This window comes from Dermacentor silvarum, chromosome 7 (assembly GCF_013339745.2).
Source record: "Dermacentor silvarum isolate Dsil-2018 chromosome 7, BIME_Dsil_1.4, whole genome shotgun sequence".
Classification (NCBI taxonomy): Eukaryota; Metazoa; Arthropoda; class Arachnida; order Ixodida; family Ixodidae; genus Dermacentor; species Dermacentor silvarum.
Window position 1 is genome coordinate 11579120 of NC_051160.1, and position 24990 is coordinate 11604109.

General features: G+C 47.4%; 2 protein-coding genes across 5 annotated transcripts in view; one reads left to right on the forward strand and one right to left on the reverse strand.

Moving 5' to 3' along the window:
• Positions 1-11181: 11181 nt before the first annotated feature.
• On the forward strand, positions 11182-12264 carry LOC119458490 (beta-1,3-galactosyltransferase 4). Its single transcript, XM_037720329.1, has one exon. The coding sequence runs from the start codon at positions 11182-11184 to the stop codon at positions 12262-12264; it is 1083 nt and encodes a 360-aa protein (XP_037576257.1).
• A 1003-nt stretch (positions 12265-13267) lies between these two features.
• LOC119457563 (arginase, hepatic) overlaps positions 13268-24990 on the reverse strand; it is an 88284-nt gene continuing 76561 nt past the window's right edge. For 2 of the 4 annotated variants that reach the window (XM_037719167.2, XM_049670217.1), the window contains exons 5-11: positions 23410-23587; positions 21815-21905; positions 17244-17300; positions 16554-16658; positions 15503-15579; positions 14171-14230; positions 13271-13542 (exon numbers count right to left, since the gene is read on the reverse strand). In XM_037719167.2, coding sequence (XP_037575095.1) covers positions 13364-13542; positions 14171-14230; positions 15503-15579; positions 16554-16658; positions 17244-17300; positions 21815-21905; positions 23410-23587 — 747 coding nt within the window. In that variant the 3' untranslated portion in view covers positions 13271-13363. Of the gene's footprint in view, positions 13543-14170; positions 14231-15502; positions 15580-16553; positions 16659-17243; positions 17301-21814; positions 21906-23409; positions 23588-24990 lie in introns of all 4 variants that reach the window. The other 2 variants (XM_049670218.1, XM_049670219.1) reach the window with 2 other exon arrangements.

Here is a 24990-nt window from a genome sequence, read left to right on the forward strand (position 1 = left end):
TTTTTTCTTTAAGGCCCCTTCTGCTGTTGGAGACCCTCTGTACTAGCCTAACGGTCGCCATTACTTTCTTTTCCAGGCGCGTTACGGTTTCCGCGTTTGTTCATCTGGCTTCGCTCCAGAGACCCAGGACTCCGATCTTCTGGAACATGGGTATCTCCGTGCCATTTCTTGCGGTTATTCTTATTCCCATTTTGTGTAGTTCCGCTGCTTCTCTGGACGGTGTACCTAGCCTCCTGGGGCGGTAGAGTAGCGCAGTTCCGATTACCCCGGCGAACATTCTAGTCCGGTGCCCTCCAAATTATTTTCGACTGCCTCCACCACCTCTTGAAGTTTGTTCTCCATCTCGCCGTCGCTTGCGTCTTTCGTGGTCCAAATCGTAATGTCGTCTGCATAAACTGTGTGATCAATGCCTTCTATTCGCTTAAATTTTTCCGATAGTCCGATCATGACGTGGTTAAAGAGCATCGGGGCAGCGCGGGCACCCTTGCGGGGTGCCCGCGCTGCCCATGTCCACCTAGATGCTCTCCTCCTCGTCCAGTTTGATTCTGGCTGTTCTTCCCGTAAAGAAATTCCTTATGTAATTGGACGTTCGTTCGCCCAGGCCGAATTGAGCGATTCTTTCGAGGATGGCCGCGTGCTCGACCCTGTCGAAGGCCTTCTTTAGATCGAGTCCGAGTATTGCCTCAAGCCTCGCCTCGTGGTGTCTATGACTTGCTCCTTGAGTTGTATGATGGCGTCTTGGGTAGAGAGCCCTCTTCTGAAGCTGATCGTATTCCTGCGGTGTACGTCGTTGGACTCCAAGCCCAACTCCAGGCGTGCTCCATCACTTTACATACGCAGGAAGTGAGGGAGATCGGCCGCGTGTTCCGGATTTCTAGGACTTTACCCGGGTTGGCGATGAGGATCACGTCGAACCTCTTCCATTCATCGGGTATCCTCCCGTTCCGCCAGCACTCGTTGATGTAGTGTGTCAATCGGCTCGTTTTCCCGGTCGTCCAGGTTCCGGAGCATCTTGTTGGTCATTTTGTTGGGGCCCGGAACCGACTTGGTCTTGATGGTCTGCAGGACCGGCCTGATTTCTTGCTGGGAGAACTCTCTGTCAAGGTCCTCGTGTTGATGTTCCCGTCCATGGCGTCGCACACCTCATCCCATGCCTGATTGCATAACTGGGCGCAGTGTGTTTCGATGTTCTTGTTTAGTTTCGCGATTTTGTGTCTTAGATTTATATTGTGTTTTTGCCCTTGCAGGCGTTTCTTTATGAATTTCTTGGCTTGTACGAGGTGCCGCTAGCCTGCTGTCCATATGCAGTGGGTGACCGCCACCGCGGTCGTCATCTTCTTCGTCTTCTCGCCGAGCCCCCCCCCCCAGTTATCCCACTCCCTTTCAGTCGTGGCCTTTTCTGCGTCTCGTAGCAGCTCCCCACTCTATTCTTCTATGTTTCTTATGGGCTACTATTTTTTTTTGCGTCTCTTATTTTGCGAAATTTGTCCCAGTCTAGATCTTGCTTCTTTTTCTTCCTTCGTGGCGTGGGGCTCTCCTTGGGCGATATTGTATATCTATAGAATCCTGTGATCGCTCCCCAGGTCCTCGAATGTGTTCTCCTAAGTGATTCTCCCGGCGCTCCTACACAGTGTTAGGTCCGGTGTGGTATCTCTATGGGGGTCCGCACAGACATTTTGACGGTGCAAATTTGACGAAGCAAGTTGTAAAAGGCTCCGTGTTTTACGCAGCGTGACCCACTGTTCTACGTCCGGCAACCATTTCTTTTCAAGGCGTATGGATACCAGTTCACTACGGCTACGCTCTACCTACAGGCCCATAGGCGGAAAGTTTTCATTTTTCCGGGGGTGGGTGGGGGGGGGGGGGGTGACCAGCTATGCATGTCATCATCATCATCATCATCAGCCTACATTTATGTCCACTAAAGGACGAAGGCCTCTCCCAGCGATCTCCAATTACCCCTGTTTTGCGCTGGCTGCTTCCAACTTGCACCTGCAAATTTCCTAACTTCATCGCTCCACCTAGTTTTCTGCCGTCCTCGAATGCGCTTTCCTTCTCTTGGTATCCATTCTGTAACTCTAATAGTCCACAGGTTATTCATCCTACGCATTACATGGCCTGCCCGGCTGCATTTTTTCTCATAATGTCAATTAGAATATCGGCTATATCTTCGTTTGCTCTCTGATCCACACCGCTCTCTTCCTGCCTCTTAATTAATGTTAGGCCTAACATTTTTCGTTCCATCGCTCTTTGTGCAATCCTTAACTTGATACCGAGCTTCTTTGTTAACCTCCAAGTTTCTGGCCCATATGTTAGTACCTGTAGAACGCAATGATTCTACACTTTTCGATGACAGTGGTAAGCTCTCAGTCAGGATTTGCCTGCCGTACGCACTCCAACCCAATTTTATTCTTCAATAAATTTCTTTCTCATGATCAGGGTCCCCTGTGAGTAGCTGACCTAGATAAACGTACTCCTTTAGAGACTCTAGAGGCTGACTGGCGATCCTGAATTCTTGTTTCCTTGCCAGGCTATTGAACATTACCTTTGCCTTCTGCATATTAATAACCCCACTCTTACACTTTCTCGGTTAAGGTGTCCTCAATCATTTGCTGTAATTCGTCTCCATTGTTGCTGAATAGGACAATGTCATCTGCAAACCGGAGGAGGTTGCTGAGATATTCGCCGTCTATCCTCGCCCCTAAGCCTTCCCAGTCTAAGAACTTGAATGCTTCTTCTAAGCATGCAGTGAATAGCATTGGAAAGATTGTGTCTCCTTGCCTGACCCCTTTCTTGATAAGGAACTTTATACTTTTCGTGTGGAGAACCAATCTAGCGGTGGAATCTTTGTAGATATTTCCCAAGATATTCACGTATGCCTCCTGTACTCATTGATTACGCAGTGCCTCTATGGCTGCTGGTATCTCTACTGAATTAAATGCCTTTTCATAATCTATGAAATCCATATAGAGAGGTTTATTGTACTCCACGGATTTCTCGATTACCTGATTGATGACATGGATATGATCGATCGTAGGATATCCATTCCTGAAGCCAGCTTGTTCTCTTGGTTGACTGAATTATCTTGGTGAATATTTTATACAATACTGAAAGCAAGCTAATGGGTCTGTAATTCTTCAATTCTTTAACGTCTCCCTTCTTATGGATTAGTATAATGTTGGCATTTTTCCAGTTCTCCGGTACACTTGAAGTCCTGAGGCATTTCGTATAAAGAGCCGCAAGCTTTTCAAGCACGATGTCTCCTCCATCTTTGATTAAATCTACTGTTATTCCATCTTCTCCCGCCGCTCTTCCTCGCGTATATATGACACTATACGCTATACGCTATATACATTGTCTTTATCATTTTCTGTTCTTTACCAGTTTGCAATTTGTAATAAAATCCTACGCAAAACATCTTTATTTATAAATGTCTTCATGAAATATCTAAAACTTGTTTCATTTATCTGAATTCACTACAAAATTGTGTGCTCTTTATTGAATGTGATGACAACCCGCCGTAGTTGCTCAGTGGTTATGGTGTTAAGCTGCTGAGCACGAGGTCGTGGGTTCGAATACCGGCCACTGCGGCTGCATCTCGATGGGGGCGAAATTCAGAAAACACCCGTGTACTTAGATTTAGGTGAACGTTAACGAACCCCAGGTGGTCCAAATTAATCCGGAGTCCTCCACTACAGCGTGCCTCATAATCAGATGGGGGTTTTGGCACGTAGAACCTCATATTTTAAGTGAACGTGAAGACAAGATTATTGTCATAATTGTCAGGGTAAATAAAGGAACCGGGAGAAAAAATACCAGTGTTGATGTGATCGATATTCTCGTACAAACAGAAATCAGCCTCGTGAAGCAAATACTAAGCATAAGAGTAGCTTGGCGGAACTGAGAGCCGAGTTTCAGGCATTTCGTAAATCGGTCGCCCACAACGATACAAATGCACGCACACAGGCCGACACAAACAGACAGGTGATCACAGCGACCGCGCACACACAGCCTGAAACCAGCTCGCCGACGACGACCCTAGACCAGGTAGCCCGAAATGTACAGAGGCTATTCGCTGAGCTTCACACGCTCAAAAAATTTAGCGACATGTAGGTGACTTTATTGCCTCGGTTCGCGCGGGAGTACGCAAGCGCACGAGCGTAACCCGGGAGCGCCGACGCGGGGACCAAAGGGTGTGGAAACGACTGACAGCAACAGTACCATCCATGGCTAAACTAGGAACACGTGTCACAGAAAGTCTTGAGGTGTGGCAGTGGAACTGCCGCACGTTTCGTACTACACACGCTAATATTATACAATATATGGAGTAGGTGCCGATCCCTCCAGACATAATTTGTTTGCAGGAAATAGGAAAGCACAAGAGAAATCTTAAAGGGTACGACTTGTACACCCATCCCGATTACCCACAGGTCGCCACTTTCGCCAGAAAGGGTATCGCGCTAAGTGTAGAATACACCCATAGAGAGATTACACGGCGCCAGGGCCCGACCAGATTACTAACGCCATGATTAGAAACTTGAGCAACGAAACCATAGAGCAGTTAACTGAATACTTTATAACGAGAATATATGGGATGGATCAGGGAGAACTGCCGGCCGAATGGAGGGAATAAAAAATAATTCTTAGTCCAAAACCGGGGAAGCCCCGAGATATTCTAAACCTACGACCTATATCGCTAACGTCGTGTGCCGGAAAGCTATTTGAAAAGCTGATACAGACCCGGTTATCGCGCAACATATACAGTAACAATCTTTTTCCCACAAACATGTTCGGATTCCGCCCAAATGTGTCGGCGCACGACGTTTTTCTTATGCTTCAGCAGGACGTCCCGCACCCGGTAAAGGGTTCGGAAGACAGCATTGTGCTCGCTCTCGACGTAAAAAAAAAGGCATTCGATACGATTTCCCAGGAAGCAATACAGGAGGGACATTGAAGCGGTAGGTTGCGGGACGCGCATTTACCACTATGTACGCAGCTTTCTGAGAAACCGTACGACCACCATCGGTCTGGGCTCAACTAGGTCGAAACCCATTGCAGTTCCCCATCGAGGAACCCCACAAGGGTCCATACTCTCCCCCCTCCTATTTAATGTGGGAATGCGTAAACTCGCACTGGAACTGGATGCGAAGCAAGCCCTAGGGAGCGCCATTTACGCTGACGATATTACGTTGTGGGCGAATCGGGGATCCTATACAGGGATAAGCAGGAGCTTCTCCAGTGGACAATCCGACAGGTCGAGACCTTCACGCAAGGACCCGGCATGACGTGTGCCCCAGAGAAATTCGAATTTATTTGAATGAGAGCAAAGTACGTGCGACGAGAAACTCGCCCGAGGTTTCGAACTGTTCTTGGACGGGGGTCGCGTAAGAGAGGTGAATAAACGGCGCGTCCTGGGATTATGGATCCAACAAACGGGCCGGAGTAGCGCACACGCGCCGCCTCATCAAAGGTACTACACAAAACTTAGCCAAGATGATCCGTAGGGTTAGGCGAACCCGCGAGGGCTTCTCGGAAGAGGAAACGATTCTACTGGTACACGCCTTTGTCGTCAGTAGGATTACGTATGCACTCCCCTTCCAAAGCATTACCAAGCAGGAGCTCAAACAGCTTGAAGTCATCATTCGGCGGGCATTTAAAGCTGCTCTATAGTGCTCGCGGAAAATACCAGTACAGAAAGTTTCGAGAAATTGGGAATCCACAATACTTTCGAGGAATATGCGACGGCCACCCTCATCGTGCAAAGGGAACGGCTGTGCGCAACAACGCACGGTCGGGCCATATTAACCAAACTCGGCTTTGCACTTCGCCCCCAGTTCAGTGCAAAAGAGAGAGTGCAGATGACCCGGGAAGTCAGGCAGCACATAGTGGTGTCCACAATCCCGCAAAATATGAGTTCGAAATATCATGCGGGGCGCCGGAAGGCCTGAGCGAGAACCTTGCACCACAGATTTAGAGGACAACCGGACGTGTACTACACAGACGCGAGTCTGACGGGCAGGGACAAGTATATACGGTGGCAGCCACGAACCAAAATCGTGTGATAGCTGCATCGGTCAGGGCAAAATCTGCCAGCACAGCAGAACCCGCCGCGATTACACTTGCAATTAGGGTCGCGGAGAATAGGGACGTATCTGCGGCCCTACTCACGGACTCACAAATTGCCTGTCGCCTGTATCTCTCTGGAACGGCGCCGCGCTTAATACTAAAAATTATAGGGAATCAAATTACGGGGTTCCACAACCTCACTTGGTACCCCGCACACGAGGGCATGGAGGGCAACACAAGGGTGGACCGGCTAGCTCGCGTAAGACGCATCCGAGCTGCGGACCGACGGTGACGAGCCCCGCTCTACACCGCGCGACATCCTCGAACACCAAAGACAGGAGTGGAGGCAATATGGATGCCCTCACCCAAAGTTAAAACAGTCAACAGGCGAGGAATTAGCGCCGACTTCAAACACACACGTACCCAAACATACATATGCACTTAGCCGTATTCACCAAACACGATACACTGACGAATGCCCGTGGTGCGGGGACACGCCAACGTTACTACACATCACGTGGATAGGCCCAAATAGATCGACACATATGGGATGGGATGGGATGAGATAACTTGATTGTAAGGTCCTGCGGGCTCCGGGGCACAAGGCCCCATAGAGCGGGCTACTCCCACGTTGGGACCGGGAGTTTTAGCTCCCTGGCCGCATCGTGGGCTCGCTGGACGGCCCAGACCGACACATATAAACTCCACACGACTAAAAACGCAAGATTTTAACAGGCAGTGGGAGGCGCGGCTTGCGGACGAGGGTCAGGACAGCCAACCGGCTCTCCTGGACCATGCCCAGCGAGCCCCTCGCGCCAGTGGAGCCCTGGACTAGGGGCCCCAACCACGGGACCTCAAATTCAGTTTTTTTTCGTTAAAGTTTCTCTCGATCTCATACAGCTGAGGAAAAACTACAACATGGTCGTCTTGGCAGGACCCTTGTTAGTGAAGTAGCATGCTAAGCAAAAAAACAAAAAAATTGTTCTCGCTCGGGACACCGTTTCAACAATAAACGTTTCTTTCTCTCTCTCTTTAATTATTTATAAATAGAAATCGTGTTGTACTATCAAAAGTACTGTGGGCGCTGATAGGCTAAGCTTAAAAGTGCAGAATCAATTGGAGATCGCGCGTACTAAACTGTAAAGCACAATACTTTGTTAAATCTTAAATTAAATTCTGTGGTTTCACGTGCGGTAACCACGATATGATTATTTGGCACGCTGTAGTGGGGGACTCCGGGTTAATTTTGACCACCTGGGGTTCTTTAACGTGCACATAAATCAGAGTACACGATCGTTTTTGCATTTGGCCCCCATCGAAATGCAGCCGCCGCGAACCGGCATCGAACCGGCCATGACTTCAAGCTTAGCAGCGCAACGCCAGCTTATACACTGGGTCCGCACGGAGCAAAGCAAACCGAAATTCGTGCATGCCTGTGTGCGACCCGTGCAGTTTTCCGCAAGTCCGCACGCGCGCGGAAGGCGTGCGGTAGGCCTTGGAGCACAAGTCGGCCCTTACCGTGACAAGATGTTTCGTGAGCCAAAAAACGATGCAGAAACGAAAAGACGGGTGGTGACGCCGCCTTCACGTTCCCCGCACGAGCTCGCCGTGACGTCGTAGATTTTTGGCGCCGTCTGCTCGGGCCTATTCTCAATCGATAAAGGCGAGCCTACATTGCATTCCGACAGCGTCCATTACTGAACTTAGCAAGATTCAATAACTTTTACCCAGCCGCAACGAGCCAAATACGAAATACAGTCGAACCCTTATATATCGAATCTGAAAGGGGATCACAAAAAAGTTCGTTATATAGGTAATTCGATATATAAAATAAAAAATTCATACAGAAATTTTCAAGAGAATTTTACAGCTGTTCCATATACATAATAATTTGCTATATGAGCGTTCGATATATCCGGGTTCGACTGTAAACATTTCGAAATCTGTGACGTCACACTGGCAAACCGGCACTGGAGTTTCGGAGCGAAATGCCAAATTGAACTTTTAATTTCATATTTTTTCCTCCATCTATATAACCAACAGACTACTGCGAAAAAAAAACTTAGCAATTTGTTTCGCGCGCTTACTCGCTCTTCGCAAATGAGGTTGTGGGCGATGATGGCTTGTCATCGAGAAATCATTTCATCGTGCGTCAAAGCGGCGTGCTGTAATGCAATTCGCGGCGTGAAGGTAATATACGATGTTTGGCTCGTTTCTTTAATCCGATGCCGGAAAGGGGTCTCACTCTCACTGACAACAGCGAAAAGAAAAATAATGTACGTCTATAGCGCGGGTGCATTCACGCAACCCACACAAAAACAAAAGAAAAAGAGATGCAGAACCCTAATTACGTGGACAGGAACATAGCCTGATGTGCGGACATCTGAACCTGGTGCTTTTTTTTTTTTTTTTCGTCCCCTGTTCATCCACTACAACGTTTTTGTAAGTCCAAGGCCAAGTTCATGGGGCTTGTTATAGCTTTGTTTTAGAGTGCAGTTCCCGTTCCTGCGTCGGCGGCGGCAGCGCGTAACCGAGGGAACAAGCTCAGCGAAAGATATGAGAGCGAACGCGGAGCGCAGCGAGGAATGAAAAAAGCGACGAGAGCGAAGAGTCGCGAGGAGTAAGGCGGATGAGGGTGTGGTGAAAGCGTGAGAAGAAAAGGGTAGCGCGGCGACGATGGCTACGAGATGGCGCCAGAGTAGCGCGCGTCGTCTGGGAGGTCTGTCTTTGGCGGCTGCTGTGAATCGCGCCCACGCGTCACCCACGCGCTGGCTCTCGCGATCTCCAGCTGAGCGAGGCGTTCGCGCCACACTTCGCTCCGTTTGCAACGAGACAGATTGTTCACGCCAGCCAATATATCGCGAAATCAAAACACGTATAGAGCTGCGCTCAAATTTCGCATTAGGAAGTATCGTAATCGTCGGTGATTTCTCTCGTACGAGAACCAGCCATTACCGGCTTGCTAGATGTTTCTAATTCATTTTCTAGCCTCCCAATGCTCGTCCGAACCGGGTTGCCAGAGCACTTAGCTATGGTCGCGGGGTCAAGGGCCACACACATGCACACCTAATAACGCTCACACACGGAGCACTCAAACACGCACTCATGTTAACCACAGTACGCATGCGTGATCATGCTCCCTTCCCCCTGCTTCCCCTCACAAACACGTACCTCAAGAATACCCCCCCCCCCCCTTTCTTTTTTATCAGCGCGAGTCAAAAACAAGCTTCGCAAAGCTTCTTAGCCGGGACCTGGTTTACCCACCGAACGTCAGCAACATCCGCCGCTGCTGTATAGTGGCGTCTAAATCCAGACGGCCTAAGGCTGTCAAATCCCATTAGTCCCGTAGCGTAGCAACGGAGTCCACGGGATTAAGCGCACCCCTACATTGACAGACCCGAGCGCAAACCCCGACGTGGACGTATGAGAGCTTCGGGCAGCTTGGCACTTCAACGCTCGCCGGGGAACCCACGGAGCTTTTCTGACTCATTGACCGCTTCGAGAGGCCAAGAAGGAGAAAAAAATGCACAACGGCTTGTGTATTCAAGTTAAGCGACGGAAGCCCGACGTATAGGCCACGTCGCCAGCAGTCGCATTCTATGTTTCGTCAGGAATAAGCGTGGCCTTCCCTCCCAAGTTTTCGTCCGTCGTGCTTTGCTAGACGCGCCACTGCTTTTGAATAATTGTCGCGTCGTCGCACCGTCGTGGATGAAGGAAGACATCTATACGCTTGGCACCGAACAACCAAGCTCGTCCTCAGATGCCAGTCCTGTGTCTAAGCAAGAAGCTGCGAAGGCATTTGAGTTTCTGCTGCTGGTCGTGAAAGAAGTCAAGGTGTGCATACCTTCAAGTTGAAAAATGACAGCTCGTTCTGATTCGTCACTGTATGGCCGCAAGAAGCGTGGTCCGATGTGAAGTGATTGGTGTTAATTACGTTTTATAATTTCATCTTCTGTGCACGAATATCAGGCGAGCGTGTACTGTTGGCAGCACAAAGCCTTGGTGAGTCATCGTCTTCTTGTACTGTTTCTTACCATAGCGGATTCCATGAAGATGTGTAAATCATGAAGATGTCTACGCTATCGATGTGGAATACCCAAGACCAGCGTCATGTGTTTCAGTACTGTGGCTCACTGTGAAGCATCAACGCGGGTACTTCTACATTGAAACAAGGTGGTCTCTCCCTTGATAATAATTGTCTTGACAGTAAAAAAAAAAAAAAAAAGTTTCAGGCAGACGGGCGAAGTGAACGGCGTCTGCGCGTGTCGTGAATCCAATATCAGCGCTACGCGATGTGAAGGTATACTGTGGAATGGTTCAGTGAATGACGTCATTCAGTTCTCGTGCTGTTTTACCATCTCGTACCTGTTGCACGTCCTGTTAAAGCAAGTTGGAACATCATTCTGTGCTTGTTCCAGAACACCAAGCCCGAAGTCGTCATCTAGTGCGACAACGTTCAATCAGGTGTTCAATCAGAACGGCATTAACGCCGTTCGTAGAAAACTGAGCTTCCAAGCAAGAGAACGTAGATGCTTATTCCGGACCATAGGCAATGAGTTTGTCTTCTTACATAAAGATTGCGGCGGATTTCTGTAGACATTCGCAGTGTTATGCGACACGGGGTAACTCATAAATCAGAGCTTCTTCGCTGTGACTCCTCAAACATTTAATAAAATATGCGTGAGCTTACAGAAAATTCTTAATATTAAACAACAAATTGACTCGACAGAACTGAAGCGAGAAACGCCATCTAGGAGGAAATTAAAATGTTTCATCCTTTACAGAAGTTAACAGATTCAAGAGGGGTGTACTAATAACACTTCGTCAACGCGAGGGGTAAGGGGTGATCTAATGCTTTCGTGTTCTACGTTATCCGCCAATATTCAAACGTAGTGTGAGGATGACAGCATCGTGTTGAACCATATGTTGGAGAATAATAAGTCTATGTCGCCGGAAGTAGCACTTAGGTGTAGGCGAGGGGCCCTGTGGCCGGTACAAGACCGACGGCACCTTATCCTCGCTCTTTTATCTGTAACAGTGCTGGCAGGGCTCTTAGCTTTACTTAATAGTTCGCTGGAGGGTGATGGCCTTATGCCTCTTTCGGATGCGCCGAGCATGGTGCGAATACGTTCGCGATACCTCCTTAGGCCCAGGACTCGAGAAACGCGCCCACGACTTTCTGCAGTTCAAACTTGGAGCCGCGACCTGTGGGACACTGTCTTCGCCACCAACACCCATCCCACTCTGGCGCCGGGGAAGAATGTGTTTCTGGTCATCGTGATCGCGTCTGCGCCTTCTAACACGCGTCGGCGGAACGCCATTAGGTCGACGTGGGGTCGACCTTCTACGGAGTCCAGTAGGTTCGACCACAACACGTCCTCGACAATCTTGCCCGTATTCATGGTCGGCGAATGCGAAGATTCTTCTCAAGGGCGCCTGATACGCAAGGAGGCTAAGGAATTCCGCGACATGCTGGTCGGCACCTACTTGGACACCTACCGAAATCTGACGCTCAAGACAGTCCACGGCTTCCTCTGGGTCGCCGATCACGTGAGGCCCAGCTTCGTCCTCAAGACGGACGATGACTGCTTCGTCAACGTCGGCGTACTGCTCGACGTCTTGGCGGAAACCGTGGTCTTTCAGTCAGAACCCGTCGAGACGGGCTTTCTGAGGTACCACTCGGGGAGCGAGATGCCTCAGCACGACGGGGCCGCCAATGACCTGGCGACATCGTCGTCTTCGAGTCACGGGAGTGCCAGGCGTGCCGTCGTCGCCAGAGTACCGTCCCCTCTGTACGTCGGCAACATCAGATGGAGCAATCAGGTCGTCAGGGACCCCAAGAGCCGATGGTTCGTTTCTGAAAAGGACTATGCCAGGGGTCAATACCCGCCGTACGGAAGCGGAGGTGGCTACGTACTGGACGCCCGCGCTCTCGACGTTTTCGCCAGGAACGTGCGTCGAGTCAGACCCTTCGCGAACGAGGACGCTTACGTCGGCACGGTGCTCGGCGAGTCTGGCGTGAGACCGGTGCAAAGCTACCGGTTCGTGTCTCAGCCGTCGGGCCTGTGGACGTGCAACTTTCTCTACGTCGTGGTCATTCATGGAGTGTCTCACGACGATCACCGTAAACTACTCGACAAGGTGAGGGCCGCGAGGGAACAGTGTCGCGATGTGGAACGTGACGTCGGTTGGGACTGAGACGAAAATCAATGTTTGTAGAAGAACGAATAGCGAAACTATAAGGTGTAAGTGAGTGATAGTTTATGTTTGCATTTTGTTGTCAAAGGACACGAGTGCTAAAAAGAAAAAGGGACTGTGAACAAAATGAAAATGACACGCCCACTGGCGCGCAGAAGCAGTTGTAGGTCTGTTCTGTACCTGTCCAGCTCAGTGTCAGTCTCTTGACAATGACACCGCTGTGGATAGGAGTCTGATGATTTGGTTTCTGTGCGATTTTAAGTGTGAAGGGCTGCTGGAGACAGCTTGCTTTTGAGAGCGGTGACGTTGAGAATAAGACGAATGCGTACGTTACGGTCCCATGAACGAGTGGTCCGTCCCTGGCCCAAATACTTCGGTCGTCAGACGATACATACTGTACTGAACAAAAGGCATTATATTTTGCATTTGTGTCCTCTGAGCTAAAGTGCTCAGAATGTTGGTGCTGCGCTGTACCAGACCGCTAACATAGGGCAGTAGCCTCTTGAACCGGAATTTGCATATTTCAAGAATGCATCACAAGAAACCGTATATATAAATCAGTATGCGAAAACACGCTATGGTAAAAACTGCATTTCATTGCTTAAACACAGAGATGAAGATGGAACTACGTGTAGTACATTGCCATGTTGCCACCGCGTCTGATATTTTCACGCAATCTCAGTGATTTCGAAACATATCTCAAGGTTGCTTCCGACTGTCTGGGACGATACGTGGGTCTAGATCAATTGAGTGTCCAATGCCTCGAAAGCGGGTGACAAGAATATGAGTAAACCACTTCTTAACAGTTCCACAAACATCGTACTTCATACCCAGAAAGAATATTTTGCGTAATCACTTACGAGTACATTTCTAAAAAAAAAAAAAAAAAAAAAAAAAAAAAAAAAAAAAAAAAAAAAAACACTTTGAAGGCATATGCGCTATGTATTGTACAAGTGGTGTTAGGAGGTTATATATAAAGCTTTATTCACTCCCTCTGCCGACAATGTTGCAGGGCGCACCTTCGCTCTCCTTTCCATACTGGTGCTTCCTAACTTTTGGAGCGTAGATAGAGCGTCGCTAAAGTGGGCTTCCCTGTCAGCTAGGACCCATGTCGCGGCTCGACGACGTTCTTGTCGAGATGAAGGGGCAGGTTTCCGCGTCGCTGGCTGCCGAAGAAGGCGTCGACGACCTTCAGGCTGCACTCCAGGGTGTTCTCGGCATCCTGCCTGCTGCCCAGCCGCAGGTTCACTTCGACCAAGTCCAGAGCCCTTAGCTGACCTGCGTCAGTGAGACGATCGAACGACCAACTGCGTGTGTGTGTACACACTCCACGTAAACCTATGATTGTGATCGTCCCTTCATTTTCGTCTGTGTCTATGGTTGTTGCGCTGAGGTATCACGAAACATTAACAGTTCGTTCTTTTACAATATAGAAAGCGCTTTTCTCAATTTGTGTCCCTCGATCGCTTCCTCCACAATTCGGCCAGTGTCCTTAATACATTGCTCAACATTCTACACACCTTCTTCACTCAAGAAAGTGGATAACAGCGTCGGCTCTCGGTATAACTGGCCACTACGCTTCCGCAGCAACCGCACGGCAATTCCTGGCCCAAACTGTTGTATCAACAAGGGTCTTGGCATCTACTCGCACGCACTGGAGTACACTGCAAAATAATTTTACACCCTTATTTACCTTTAAAGAAGTAAATCATTTCAAAGTGTAAAGGTGGGTTTATCAAGCCACTCCTCGTCGTAGGAGTCACCAAGAAGCGTTAATGAACCGCCATGTCTTGTTCAATCAAGAGCGCCGCGCTTTGCTACGACCGTTAAGTCTCTCAAAGACTTCATATGTCTCTGGGCGAAGTGTCTCATGGAATCCAGTCGTGCAGCTTTTGTAATGACTTACCTGAGTTGCTGACTTCTTCAGCGATGATTAATCCTTCTCGAAGAGTAAGACCTCCCATGACTGTAAGGAACAATAAAAGAAAATTACAGAAAAACAGTATGGTTTGTCCGCTGGCATATCAAGACTTCGGGCCCCGGGGTTAGCCCCCTGATTGGCCCTGGCCGTCTCCTTCCTCTCCCTCCTCCTACCGCCTGCAGGCGCAAATTGCATGAGCATACGACGAGGGTTCTGCGAGCAGAATGCGAGCAAACGACACCGGCTCTTCGAACGTGAGATAGTTCGCAGAGTCACCGGAACTGGTGCTACAAGTTTCCAGTCAAGTTTCGGAAGCCAGTGTTATCGGTCCTGCGTAGTTTAGCTCTCCTTAATTCAAGGCAGGTATGCTTGGCTTTATACAGCAAACATTAAGGCATATATACCTAGCCGTATGAATTTACCATCACTTCGTGCGTTCGACACACCTCTGTCCCTTCGTTTATTTCAGGCGAAAATTTATTTCAGTGATTTTTTTTACCCATGCACTAAAGGCAGCCCACAACTGTCTTGTATTTCCTCAGTGTTTTTGCTATAGTCTCAAAAAAAGAGTTTACACTGTTTAGGACTTATCTTGTCTCCATACAATAATCGTCATCTATCTAGCGCGCCTTTCCTTTATTTAGCGTTGTGCGCCCGGTACTTCCAGCTCGCGAACGGCATTCACATTATCAGTGTGACATGGCATTCTCCACGGGCAAGTAGCGAACGCAGGATTTTCAGGGAAGGAAACTCGAGCAAGACTTTGACCATTCAATTGTGTGGGGACAAGATACGCTCCGAAGATTTCTTTAGAGTGTACCCCCTTTCTACTTCCATTATAGACTCCGGTTCTAATACCGACACTCCTGACATACATGACTTGACATGTTGCGCGTTATAGGAACCAAAGTGCACAAGAGCCATATATTCCGATTTCTTTATTATTTTGATGCGTGACCCCTCCATGATGCTATACTCTGGATCAGCACCTGGGTCAGTTAGGCACGATGTGGTTGTGCTCAGTGTTGCTTGATAACAAAAGCGGCCATTGCGGTCTCCGGTGTTCCGTAAACTGCAACACGTTTATTGAATCGCCATTTTACGTGCAAAGGACCATCTCGCGTCAGAGAATCCCGTTAGCCAGACCTCCACAGCCAACGGCCTACCAGATTCTGCCTCACATAGACTTAAAATGATTATTTTTTGTTCTGTCTTCCTCACTTCGCATAATATCTTGTAACGCATAACGTAACGCATAACGCAGATAAACGCCTCGGTGACGCGCTCGGGTTGTCAGTGAACGACGTAAGCACTCACCGGGCGTCCCCGTGCTCGGCGCTACCAACTTGTCGAGAGAGTCGATGTCGTAGCTGACGTGTAGCGATTTCGTGCCTCTGTGTGAAGGAAAGTATTAAAAAGCAGTGAACGAGCGAGTGGAACCAGCCATTAGACGATGTGAACAATGCCACGTGCCAAAACGAACGACTATATAGCGGTACTTCGGATTCTTCGTACCAAGGCCGAAGGATGCGTGGTATAGTAGGCGTGCGCGAATGCCGTAAAACCTCGTTATAACGAAGTTGAAGGGTGAGCCAGAATTACTTCGTTATATCCATTATTACATGTACTGCAATATGAATCTCTATGGGGATTTCAAGGGGAAATTCACTTACTTCGTACGTTGTATCTTGTTCTTATAACGAGGTTTGACTGTAGTAACGTTTGACGGTGAAACGAAGGCGAATCCAATAGTAAGAGAAGCGAATCGAATCTAACTAAATATCGAATATAGTTTTCGAATAATGAGCTGCCGTATTTGCCAGTAATCGAACACGATGTTCACCTTCTCGCATAGGCATATCTTAGAGAGTTTCTATCATTACATGGCACGTTATGAAGTGTTGCTTATTTCAGGCTCAAATATCGCATTAAGAACGAATGAAGCAGTTTGTTCGCATGCTCGGGACTCTTCGGTAAGTGCGAATGATTGTTGTATATATATATATATATATATATATATATATATATATATATATATAATGTTTTTACCACGCACAGATGGCGAGTTCTATTCGAAAAATATTCGTATGAACAAATGGTTGTTTCGAATTCGTGAATAGTTATAGTTACTATTATATCCTAATCAAATTACGAGCAGTGAATATTCCTCTCAAAAACTGAATCGGTATTCGAAAGTTTCCAATATTCGCGCACCTCCTATATAGGTGAGTACAAAAACATATGCGACCATCGTTCTCACTAAATTATCCGAGATCCGTGTACGTAATGTTGTTATTGGGTGCGCCGGCCTGTCTCGGAGGTTAGTCTTTACAACTTAAAGAGAGACAAGAGACTCCAATGAGCTCACGTAGGATTGATCTTGTTGAGTATTCTCTGGACGACGTTTCGGATCCCGTGTCGGTCCACATCGGCCATGTCGTAGACCGTTAAGCCGAGTTGGTCGAGGAAGTACCTGCACCATCGTGTGCGGTGACAAGAGGTCGGAATGTGTGGATTGTTCGCCATCACTATACAGTATACAGTGTCATAACTGATTAGTTTTAGGGGATTTTTAAAAAATCGCTTGCTACAGTTAACCTAATTCTAGTCCTTGAAATGGATTATTCACAGAGGCGGACATTACGTGCACGAGGAATCATAACACATCTCGAACAAATTAAAAAAATCACTAATTAACTTTATGGCACATATTGCAATTTACGAATTGTAGCCGGTGATATTGCAAGACGTACCCAATTAGAATGAATTTCCTGAATGACACCAGTTTGGAGATATGCGCCATCAAACTCGCCGTATAAATGCACTGCTGTTCCCCTTACTTTTTTACCAAAACGCTCTTTTATGCATTGAAGCACAAATCTAACGGAACGCCCATGTATTTCTTCTCCAACTTTGGGAAATAATATCCCGAAACTTGTTTGATTTGGTTTGATTTGAAGACGTTGCGTTAAATCTAAAGACAACAAAAAAAAAGAAAAAGAAAAAGGAAAGAAGACAAAGCGTCTAGCTGGTATGGTAGATCGGTCGCTTCACTTACCGCTCGTAGTCATCGACGTCCCTCAGACCTATGAAAGCAAAGTTCTCCTTGTGGACGCTGCACCAAAAAAGTGATAAGGAGCGCATATAAACGTGCAATTTACACCGAAAGCTGCAAAGTCACTGCGCGCATATAACCGGGGATGACTCGGCGTTTAAGAAGGGGCCTTGTAGAATTTCATCATCGTCATCATCAGCCTGTACTTATATGTCCACTGCAAGACGAAGGCCTCTCTCTGAGATCTCCAATTACCCCTGTCATGCGCTAGCTGATTCCAACTTGCGCCAGTAAATTTCCTAACTTCATTGGTATCCTTGGTATTCATTCTGTAACCCTAAGGGTCCACCGGTTATCCATCCTACGTATTACATGGCCTGCCCAGCTCCATTTTTTTCTCTTAATGTCCACTAGAATATTGGCTATCCCACGTTTGAGCTCTCTGGATCAACACCCACTCTCTTCATGTCCTCTTAATGTCAGGCCAAAATTTTTCGTTCCACCGCTCTTTGTCCAGGCCTTAACTTGTTCCGAAGCTTCTTCGTTAGCATCCAAGTTTTGCCTATATGCAGCACCGGTGGAATGCAATGATTGTTCGCTTTTCTTTCACACAGTGGTAAGCTCCCAGTCATGATTGGGCAATGTCTGCCGTATACGCACTCCAAACAATTTCTACTTACAATGCGTTCAATATTAATATTAATGGCATGCAAAGAATTCCCACATACGGCGAGTGCGCAGGGTTAATTGTATGAAATACTTTACCTTGTGACCATATGGCTTACGCACCTTCGGCTGTCGTAATCTTTAGAGTATCGCCCCTCCCTTTACAATAGTCTCTCTCCAGGAAAGCCAAACAGACAGGCATTAGATATTCCATACCAGCAAGTGACGTTACTTAACTGTCGGCCAAGCGTCGTTCCTATAACTTTTTTAGCGCGTAAAATTAACGTTCTCAATCAGCTAACTAGCCTATCTTTCAGCAGAAATCACCGTTGAGTGGCTGCCCAAGCAAAGCAGCTGTTAAACGACCGCTCACCCGGCTTGGGCATTGCAAACAGACGTGCACCGTGCGTAGACCACGCGGTGAAGATGGCGCCTGTACCCCGCGAAAAAGCCGACATTTAAAAATCCAAAAGCCCGCGAGGTCCTTCTTTTCAGAGGCACCTCTCTCCGTGCCAGCAAAGATGACGTCACAATCGTGACGTTCCGCGTTACAGGCGTAGCGCCTGCAGCGCACAAAAGGTAGCAAAAAGCCAAGTGAAGAAAGGGGAAATTTCCTTGAAATGCACAGCTCGCGAAGCCGCTTCTGGGAATGCACCGCGCAGCATACGAAGAGAAAGTAATGCCACTTTGGGATGCGCACGAAGCACACACATGAAGGTATACGGACCAGACGACATGAGCGCTTGTTTCGTCTGGTCCTTATTCCTTTGTTCTTTTGTATTGTGTGCATCCAAGAGTATGAATAGGTGCCAATTCGCCCAGCTCTCAGTTCTTATGAAGATCGTAGTAAACAAACAACAAAAGGGAAGCGGGGCTCGTGACGTAAATGTCACGTGAGTCCTCGGTTACGAGGTGAGTATGAAGGCTTCCTAGCTAGCTTGCAGGCGCTGGCAACACCACCTATAGAGGCGCTGGTTGATGCAATGGGAAAGCGCCTTTGCTGCTGGAAGTTTGACTGGCCTCCTCGCACCATGGCCTCACGAAATTTCATTTGCTTCTATCTCCGTTAATACTAAACCTATTAAAAAATTCTTGCGCTAGAACATTCTGTGGACGGCGCTTTACGACATCTAGTTCACAACCAAAATTACCGATGGATTCTGGTGATGAATACTTTATTGTGCACTCGTGAACAAATTTCCAAGTGCACTTAATACATACCTGCTAAAGAAAAACAGTCAAACTCAGTCATCACTTGCGCACAGTTTTGCCTTGTTCGATCTTCTTCATTTCATTTCTTTATGGTTAATTTTCATTAACTATGAGTGTCATTGGCACCTTCTAACATTCTTTTTATTGTCACTTATTTGTCTTTTATTATATCGTAGTTGCAGTGTATGCAGCATTGTGTTATGGTTTGCGTCTTGTATTTATTTTCGTGTATTCGTTGTTTTCCTTTTTTGTATTACCTTATTCTGATTCACACGTCACTGTTTACTGGCATTTATAATTTTTTATTAGAAACATAAATAGATTTCTCGCGCACTGTTTGCTTTTCGAACGCAACGTGCTGCTTGTATTTCCAAATTTCGGCTTAGAGCCCCTACAAGCCTAAGTCTTTTGGGGACGTTCGACTCTCACGCGTACCCGGATGTTGTTTTCCCCGCATGGCTCACGCGTCTCAGGTAATCCGACTTCCCCTCGTAGCTATGCGCCGGCGGCGGTCGGTGTAGTTGCAGAATAGAACGAGAGATGGCGCGAGTGTTGCGCTGCTAACGCCACCTAACGGCGGGGTTACTCGGGAGCAAGAGGGAGTAGCCTCTTCCTCTTCGGCTTACCAGAGGCTTCGGAGCTGGGCACCGGGATGGACAAATACAATCGTTCGAATGCGTCACCGTTCGCGTGACTGTATACACGCGAACGACTAGGCATTGGTGTCCGGCTTGGCGCGAACATATTCGCTCGATACACTGTCGCGATGAGTCGGACTTCCTCGATTCGTTAGCGCCCATTGGCATGTTCCATTGGTTGTGATTCGACTAGCTGGCATTGGTGTATGAAAGGCGCAAATAATGCCCCTTTGTTTGTTCCCATGTTCCTTGTCCCAAGAGCACGTTTGAGACCTCACATTCTGTGGGTCCAACTAGTGTTTGCCTGCTTCATGAGCTATGCCAGGTGTATTTTTTTTTTGCTGCACCAAATTTGTAAAAATAATTTTGATGGCAGATAACACAATTCTAACCACTGAGCTAAATTACTCTATGAGGCGATCATTACTTCTACGATAAATAACCATACTTAATTGAATAATTAAGGTGATCACACTAATGCACTTTTTAATTATCTGCTTTAGAGCGCATACTTCAATTTAAGTGTTGTATCCGGCGAGTTCTCAAGGCGTATCTACTTGGATTTTGGAACGAATTCTCGGAACTACACCAGTTTCGAGACGTTAACCTTTAAAGGGTCCGACGAAATGCTTAAGGCGTTCCAGTTACTTTTGTGCTTCAATGCATAAAACAGCGTTTTCTAAAAAAAAAAGTAAGAGCGAACAACCGTGCATTTTAAGCGCAAGTTTGACGGCGCACATTTCGAAACTGGTGCCATCCTTGGAATTCGTTCCAAATCGACATACCTTGCATCCTCACTAGCTACAATTCATATATTGAAATATGTGCCGTAAATCATCATTAAAATAGGTAATCAGTGTAATTATGGTAATTATTGAATCAGGCGTTTTGATTTCTCGCATAAGTAATGGCCGCCTCATCGAGTAATTTAGCTCAACAACTCTAACTGATAAATTCAGTGCAGCTAAAAAAACACTATATACAAAGCAATAACGCGTATATATAAGAAAAAAGAAAAAAAAAATGCGCGGTACGAAAACGTTCTCGCATTGCACCCTCATTGGAACGTGGCCGCACTTCGTGCTCAAAGGCAGAGTAAAATTAAAAGATCGCAATAAAAGGACACGGATAAAACTGAAAATCTGCCTAACGTGCGTGTTTAGTCTTGTCAGTGCCTCTTAATTGCGTTCTTTTAATTTTACTTTATACCATGAACCAACTGGCCCAAAAAACAAGTACTATAAACAAACTTCGTTATATTGAGGTTCTAAATAGATGGTGCTCTATGGACAAGAAGTTATGAAAAGTTAGATAATTCGTTATATCAAGAATTTCGTTATATTGAAGTTCGTTATATCTAGGTTTAACTGTATTGTCAACAGCAGAGGACTATAGCCACAGCGGCTAGTAAGCTGGCTTGTATAGTCTCGTAATGGAGAGTTTTAGCGTACCCGGTATTCGCTCGTATACGCAATGGCGTTTGTGGATTACCTGGTTACCGGAGGCGTAAGCGCGTGAGCGACCGGAGTTTTGACGCCACCTGGTGGCGCAGGCCTCCACCAGACAAACACATAGCTATTGTTGCAGTAACCAGGTGTATTCTACTTCGCATGGTGGTGTTAATTTTCGGCAGCGGCGTAATCGTGAACAGGTTGTCTTTTTATACGTGTTTTTTTTTTTTTCGGCTAGACCGCTCATGGAACATGCACACACAAAAAAACGTGTCTATGAGGCATTGTGGTTAGACGAAGTGTCACAAGATGTCGCTACCGTCGTCCGGTAACCCGCTATTACGCAAACGTCATTGCGTGTACGTGAATACCGGACACGCTAAAACTCTGTATTACCGGAAAACCGGACACGCTAAATCTCTGTATTACCGGAAAACCGGACACGCTAAAACTCTGCAATGAAGCCAACTTGCTGCTTTACACTATTATTGTAGCATTGCCTGAGTGCTCGTAAGAGCAACCTGTAGAGTGCACGTGCCTAGATGAATTCACCAACGTGTGAACAGCGTGGCTACGTTATTGAACTCGTGCCTCATCTCTCACTCACCAGGGCTGCAACCACTCGAACCCCTTTGGCTTCACGACGTACGGGGCCATCTCGTGCAACAGGAAAGCGACGGCCATGCCATGGATGTTGCCTGTTACGGAAGCCGATAAGCGAACGGAAGCTACAGTTAAACGCACGTATTGTACAAACTTAAATATGATAGTACTACAAATGCGATCTCTAAACAATTGTAAGTACCGGAAGTACTTAGAATTGGTGCTGAAGTGCATGAAGTACTGCCAGTGTAAGTGTATAAGGTAGTTTTGAATGAGGGTCCTAGAGAAGTAACGCATAGTCCCCTTTGGACCTAACGAGTAACCTGTAATGTATTAGTTCCGAATTCCTGTGGCCAGAAAAAAAAATAACGCCGTATGAAAGCAAAGCGTGCGATTAGCATTCTTGACACGTAATCAGTATACACTGCCAGGAGAAGTAAACACCTGGATACTTATCAGAACTCACTGCATGCAGTTAAGGAGGCATTATAAGATTGTTGCGGGAGCGATGGCGAAAAGGCGAGGGGGGGGGGGGGGGGTAGAGTGACACCCGCACTGAGAAATTCTCAGACTAAGCTTACCGGTATCAGCCATCTAGGTAAATCTTATTGACTGAGTACAAAGCTGCAATCCCTTGATTAGAGGAATGCTCCACAAGCTACCATCATTTCGCGCACAGAAATTCCCCCAAAGTGGCCTCACGAATTGTCAGCACAGAAAGCGGTGCGTTTCTTTCGGACAGTTGCTTGTGCGAATGCCTAATACACACTGCCAACGTGTATGTTTTCTTTTTAAATTTCGCGATCTATTGTGTTCCCTCTCTCTGATGGTTTTGTCCTCTCTTTCTCATCATTTATCTTCTGTCCTCCCTTTATACTCTGCCCCAGCGCAGGGTAGCGAACTGGACATTGCGATCTGATCAACCTCTTTAACTGCCATTCGATTTGTTCCCACTTTCTTCTAAATGACTAACAAGAAGGCTACGGCCTCCAGACGCTCCAACACGGCCAAATTTGACAGCGGCCATAGTACAGCGCCCCTCCTGGTCCCCCATAGCCTCTAAGCATAAAGAAAGGAAATAATCTATAGGTGGAATCATTACGTCACGAAGCCAGCCTTGGTAGGTCAACTCTCCGTGAAGCCGTTCCCTTTGATTTTTTCCCTCGAACAGTCGGCCCAACACGTGACACGCGAAACCTCTAAGACTCGGCGTTACTGACCGAGAATGTTTGGTTCCCGGCAGTTTTCAATCGTTGCGCGCTTGTTCGGCCGCTGTGCCGTGGTTCTTCCATGCAGAGTGGGACCACTAAAACCTACCACGCACTCTACGTGACGGTCGCGTGTCGGGCCGACTCGTTTGGCTTCAATCGCTCGTTGCGCGATGCTCCCTCCCAGTTCCTATCCTCCCTCCGTTCCTCTGCATAAGGATCTCTTCGAGTTGCCGCCCCTGGTCGCCCAGACATGTCCGAGACGAGGCCTACGCCAGTGCTCATTGACCGAAAGCAGCGCCTAGCTCGGACACACCTGGGTCAGTCCGGGATTACAAATTGAAGACACGTGCAGAATTCGTCTCATGCTGAGTCTATAGAACGCGCAGACCTGATTCGGAGGAAGTGGGCGTGTTGATGTCGGCGTGCGCGTCCACCCATATGACGGCCAGGTCCGAGTGCGTGGCTTGCGCGTGGCCGTTGACGGTGCCGATGGCCATGGTGTGGTCGCCGCCCAGGTTCAGCGACACGCGGCCCGAGCGGAGAACCTCGGCCACGGCGTCGCGGACCTGCGGGAGCCGAGTCGATTGACCAGTTGTGGTCACTTGAATAGGGACACCGAAGGGCGTTAGTGTAGTTATAAACACCGCGTATCACGTTAAACACCACATTACTGTGGTTAAACAGCGCGACGGACGAAAAGCAGAGAGAACGAGAGGCTTATTTGAGGAAAGGCAGAGAGGTCGGCCTGAGCGATAGTTCGCCCTGGCCTGCTACTCTGGGGAAGAAGGGGGGGGGGGGGAGAGAGAGAGAGAAAAGGAGCGATGAATGATGATAAGATAAGGAGGTGCGTATATACATGCCCATCAGAGGATTACATGGAATGAATGCTGATGTTCACGCATATAACAAGTGCAACTTTCTTTTACATTAGAAGTGTCAACGTAGAAAAAATGTGTGTGTTTGAAGTGTGGGAAGCCAATCACGTGTTAGGAGTAGAGAGGGGATGGAAGAGCTTGGAAGAGCGTGCAAGTGTATGTGCATATATATTGGTTCACTCCGATGAAGGCCGGGCCAACGGCCGAAACGTTAGAAAAGTAATACTATTTTTGTTGTTAAACGTGTGAATATTTCTTGCATGATTATGTATTCGGGTTCAGCGCACACATTTAGTCAACTATATATATACAGTCTGGAGTAACGTTAAGAGACAGGAAGAGAGCGGTGTGGATCAGAGAACAAACGGGGGTAGACGATATTCTAGTTGACATTAAGCGGAAGAAATGGAGCTGGGCAGGCCATGTAATGCGTAGGATGGATAACCGGTGGACCATTAGGGTTACAGAATGGATACCAAGAGAAGGGAAGCGCAGTCGAGGACGGCAGAAAGTCAGGTGGGATGATGAGGTTAGGAAATTCGCAGGCGCAAGTTGGAATACGCTAGCGCAAGACAGGGGTAATTGGAGATCGCAGGGAGAGGCCTTCGTCCTGCAGTGGACATAAATATAGGCTGATGATGATGATGATGATATATACAGTCTGCTGCGGACCACCGTGAGTTGCACTTTCGCTCCTTGAAAAGGCAGGTCGTGTGTCGAGAGAGCTCCTGAACAACTTTGCAATGTGTTGAACGTCGTTTAAAACATGGATCCGGGACCTCACAGATGTGCGTCGTAATGCTCATGCATTTCCCTCGCAATCATACCACCAAATCACCACTCATTTTTTTTTATCTTCACAGAATTTGTCAAAATCGCGTCTGACAGATGCCATAAATCAACTCCATTATCTGTAAGAGGTGTACATTACTTGAATAGTGAATCGACATGCATAATTGACGGCTTAACAAAAAAATCACTTAATAACGTGTAATGAATTACTTCAGGCACATTTACAAATTGGAGCAAGTGAGTTCTCAATGCATGCGTCCACTTAAAAAAAAAAGGAATTCTGGAGCTGGTACCTATTTACC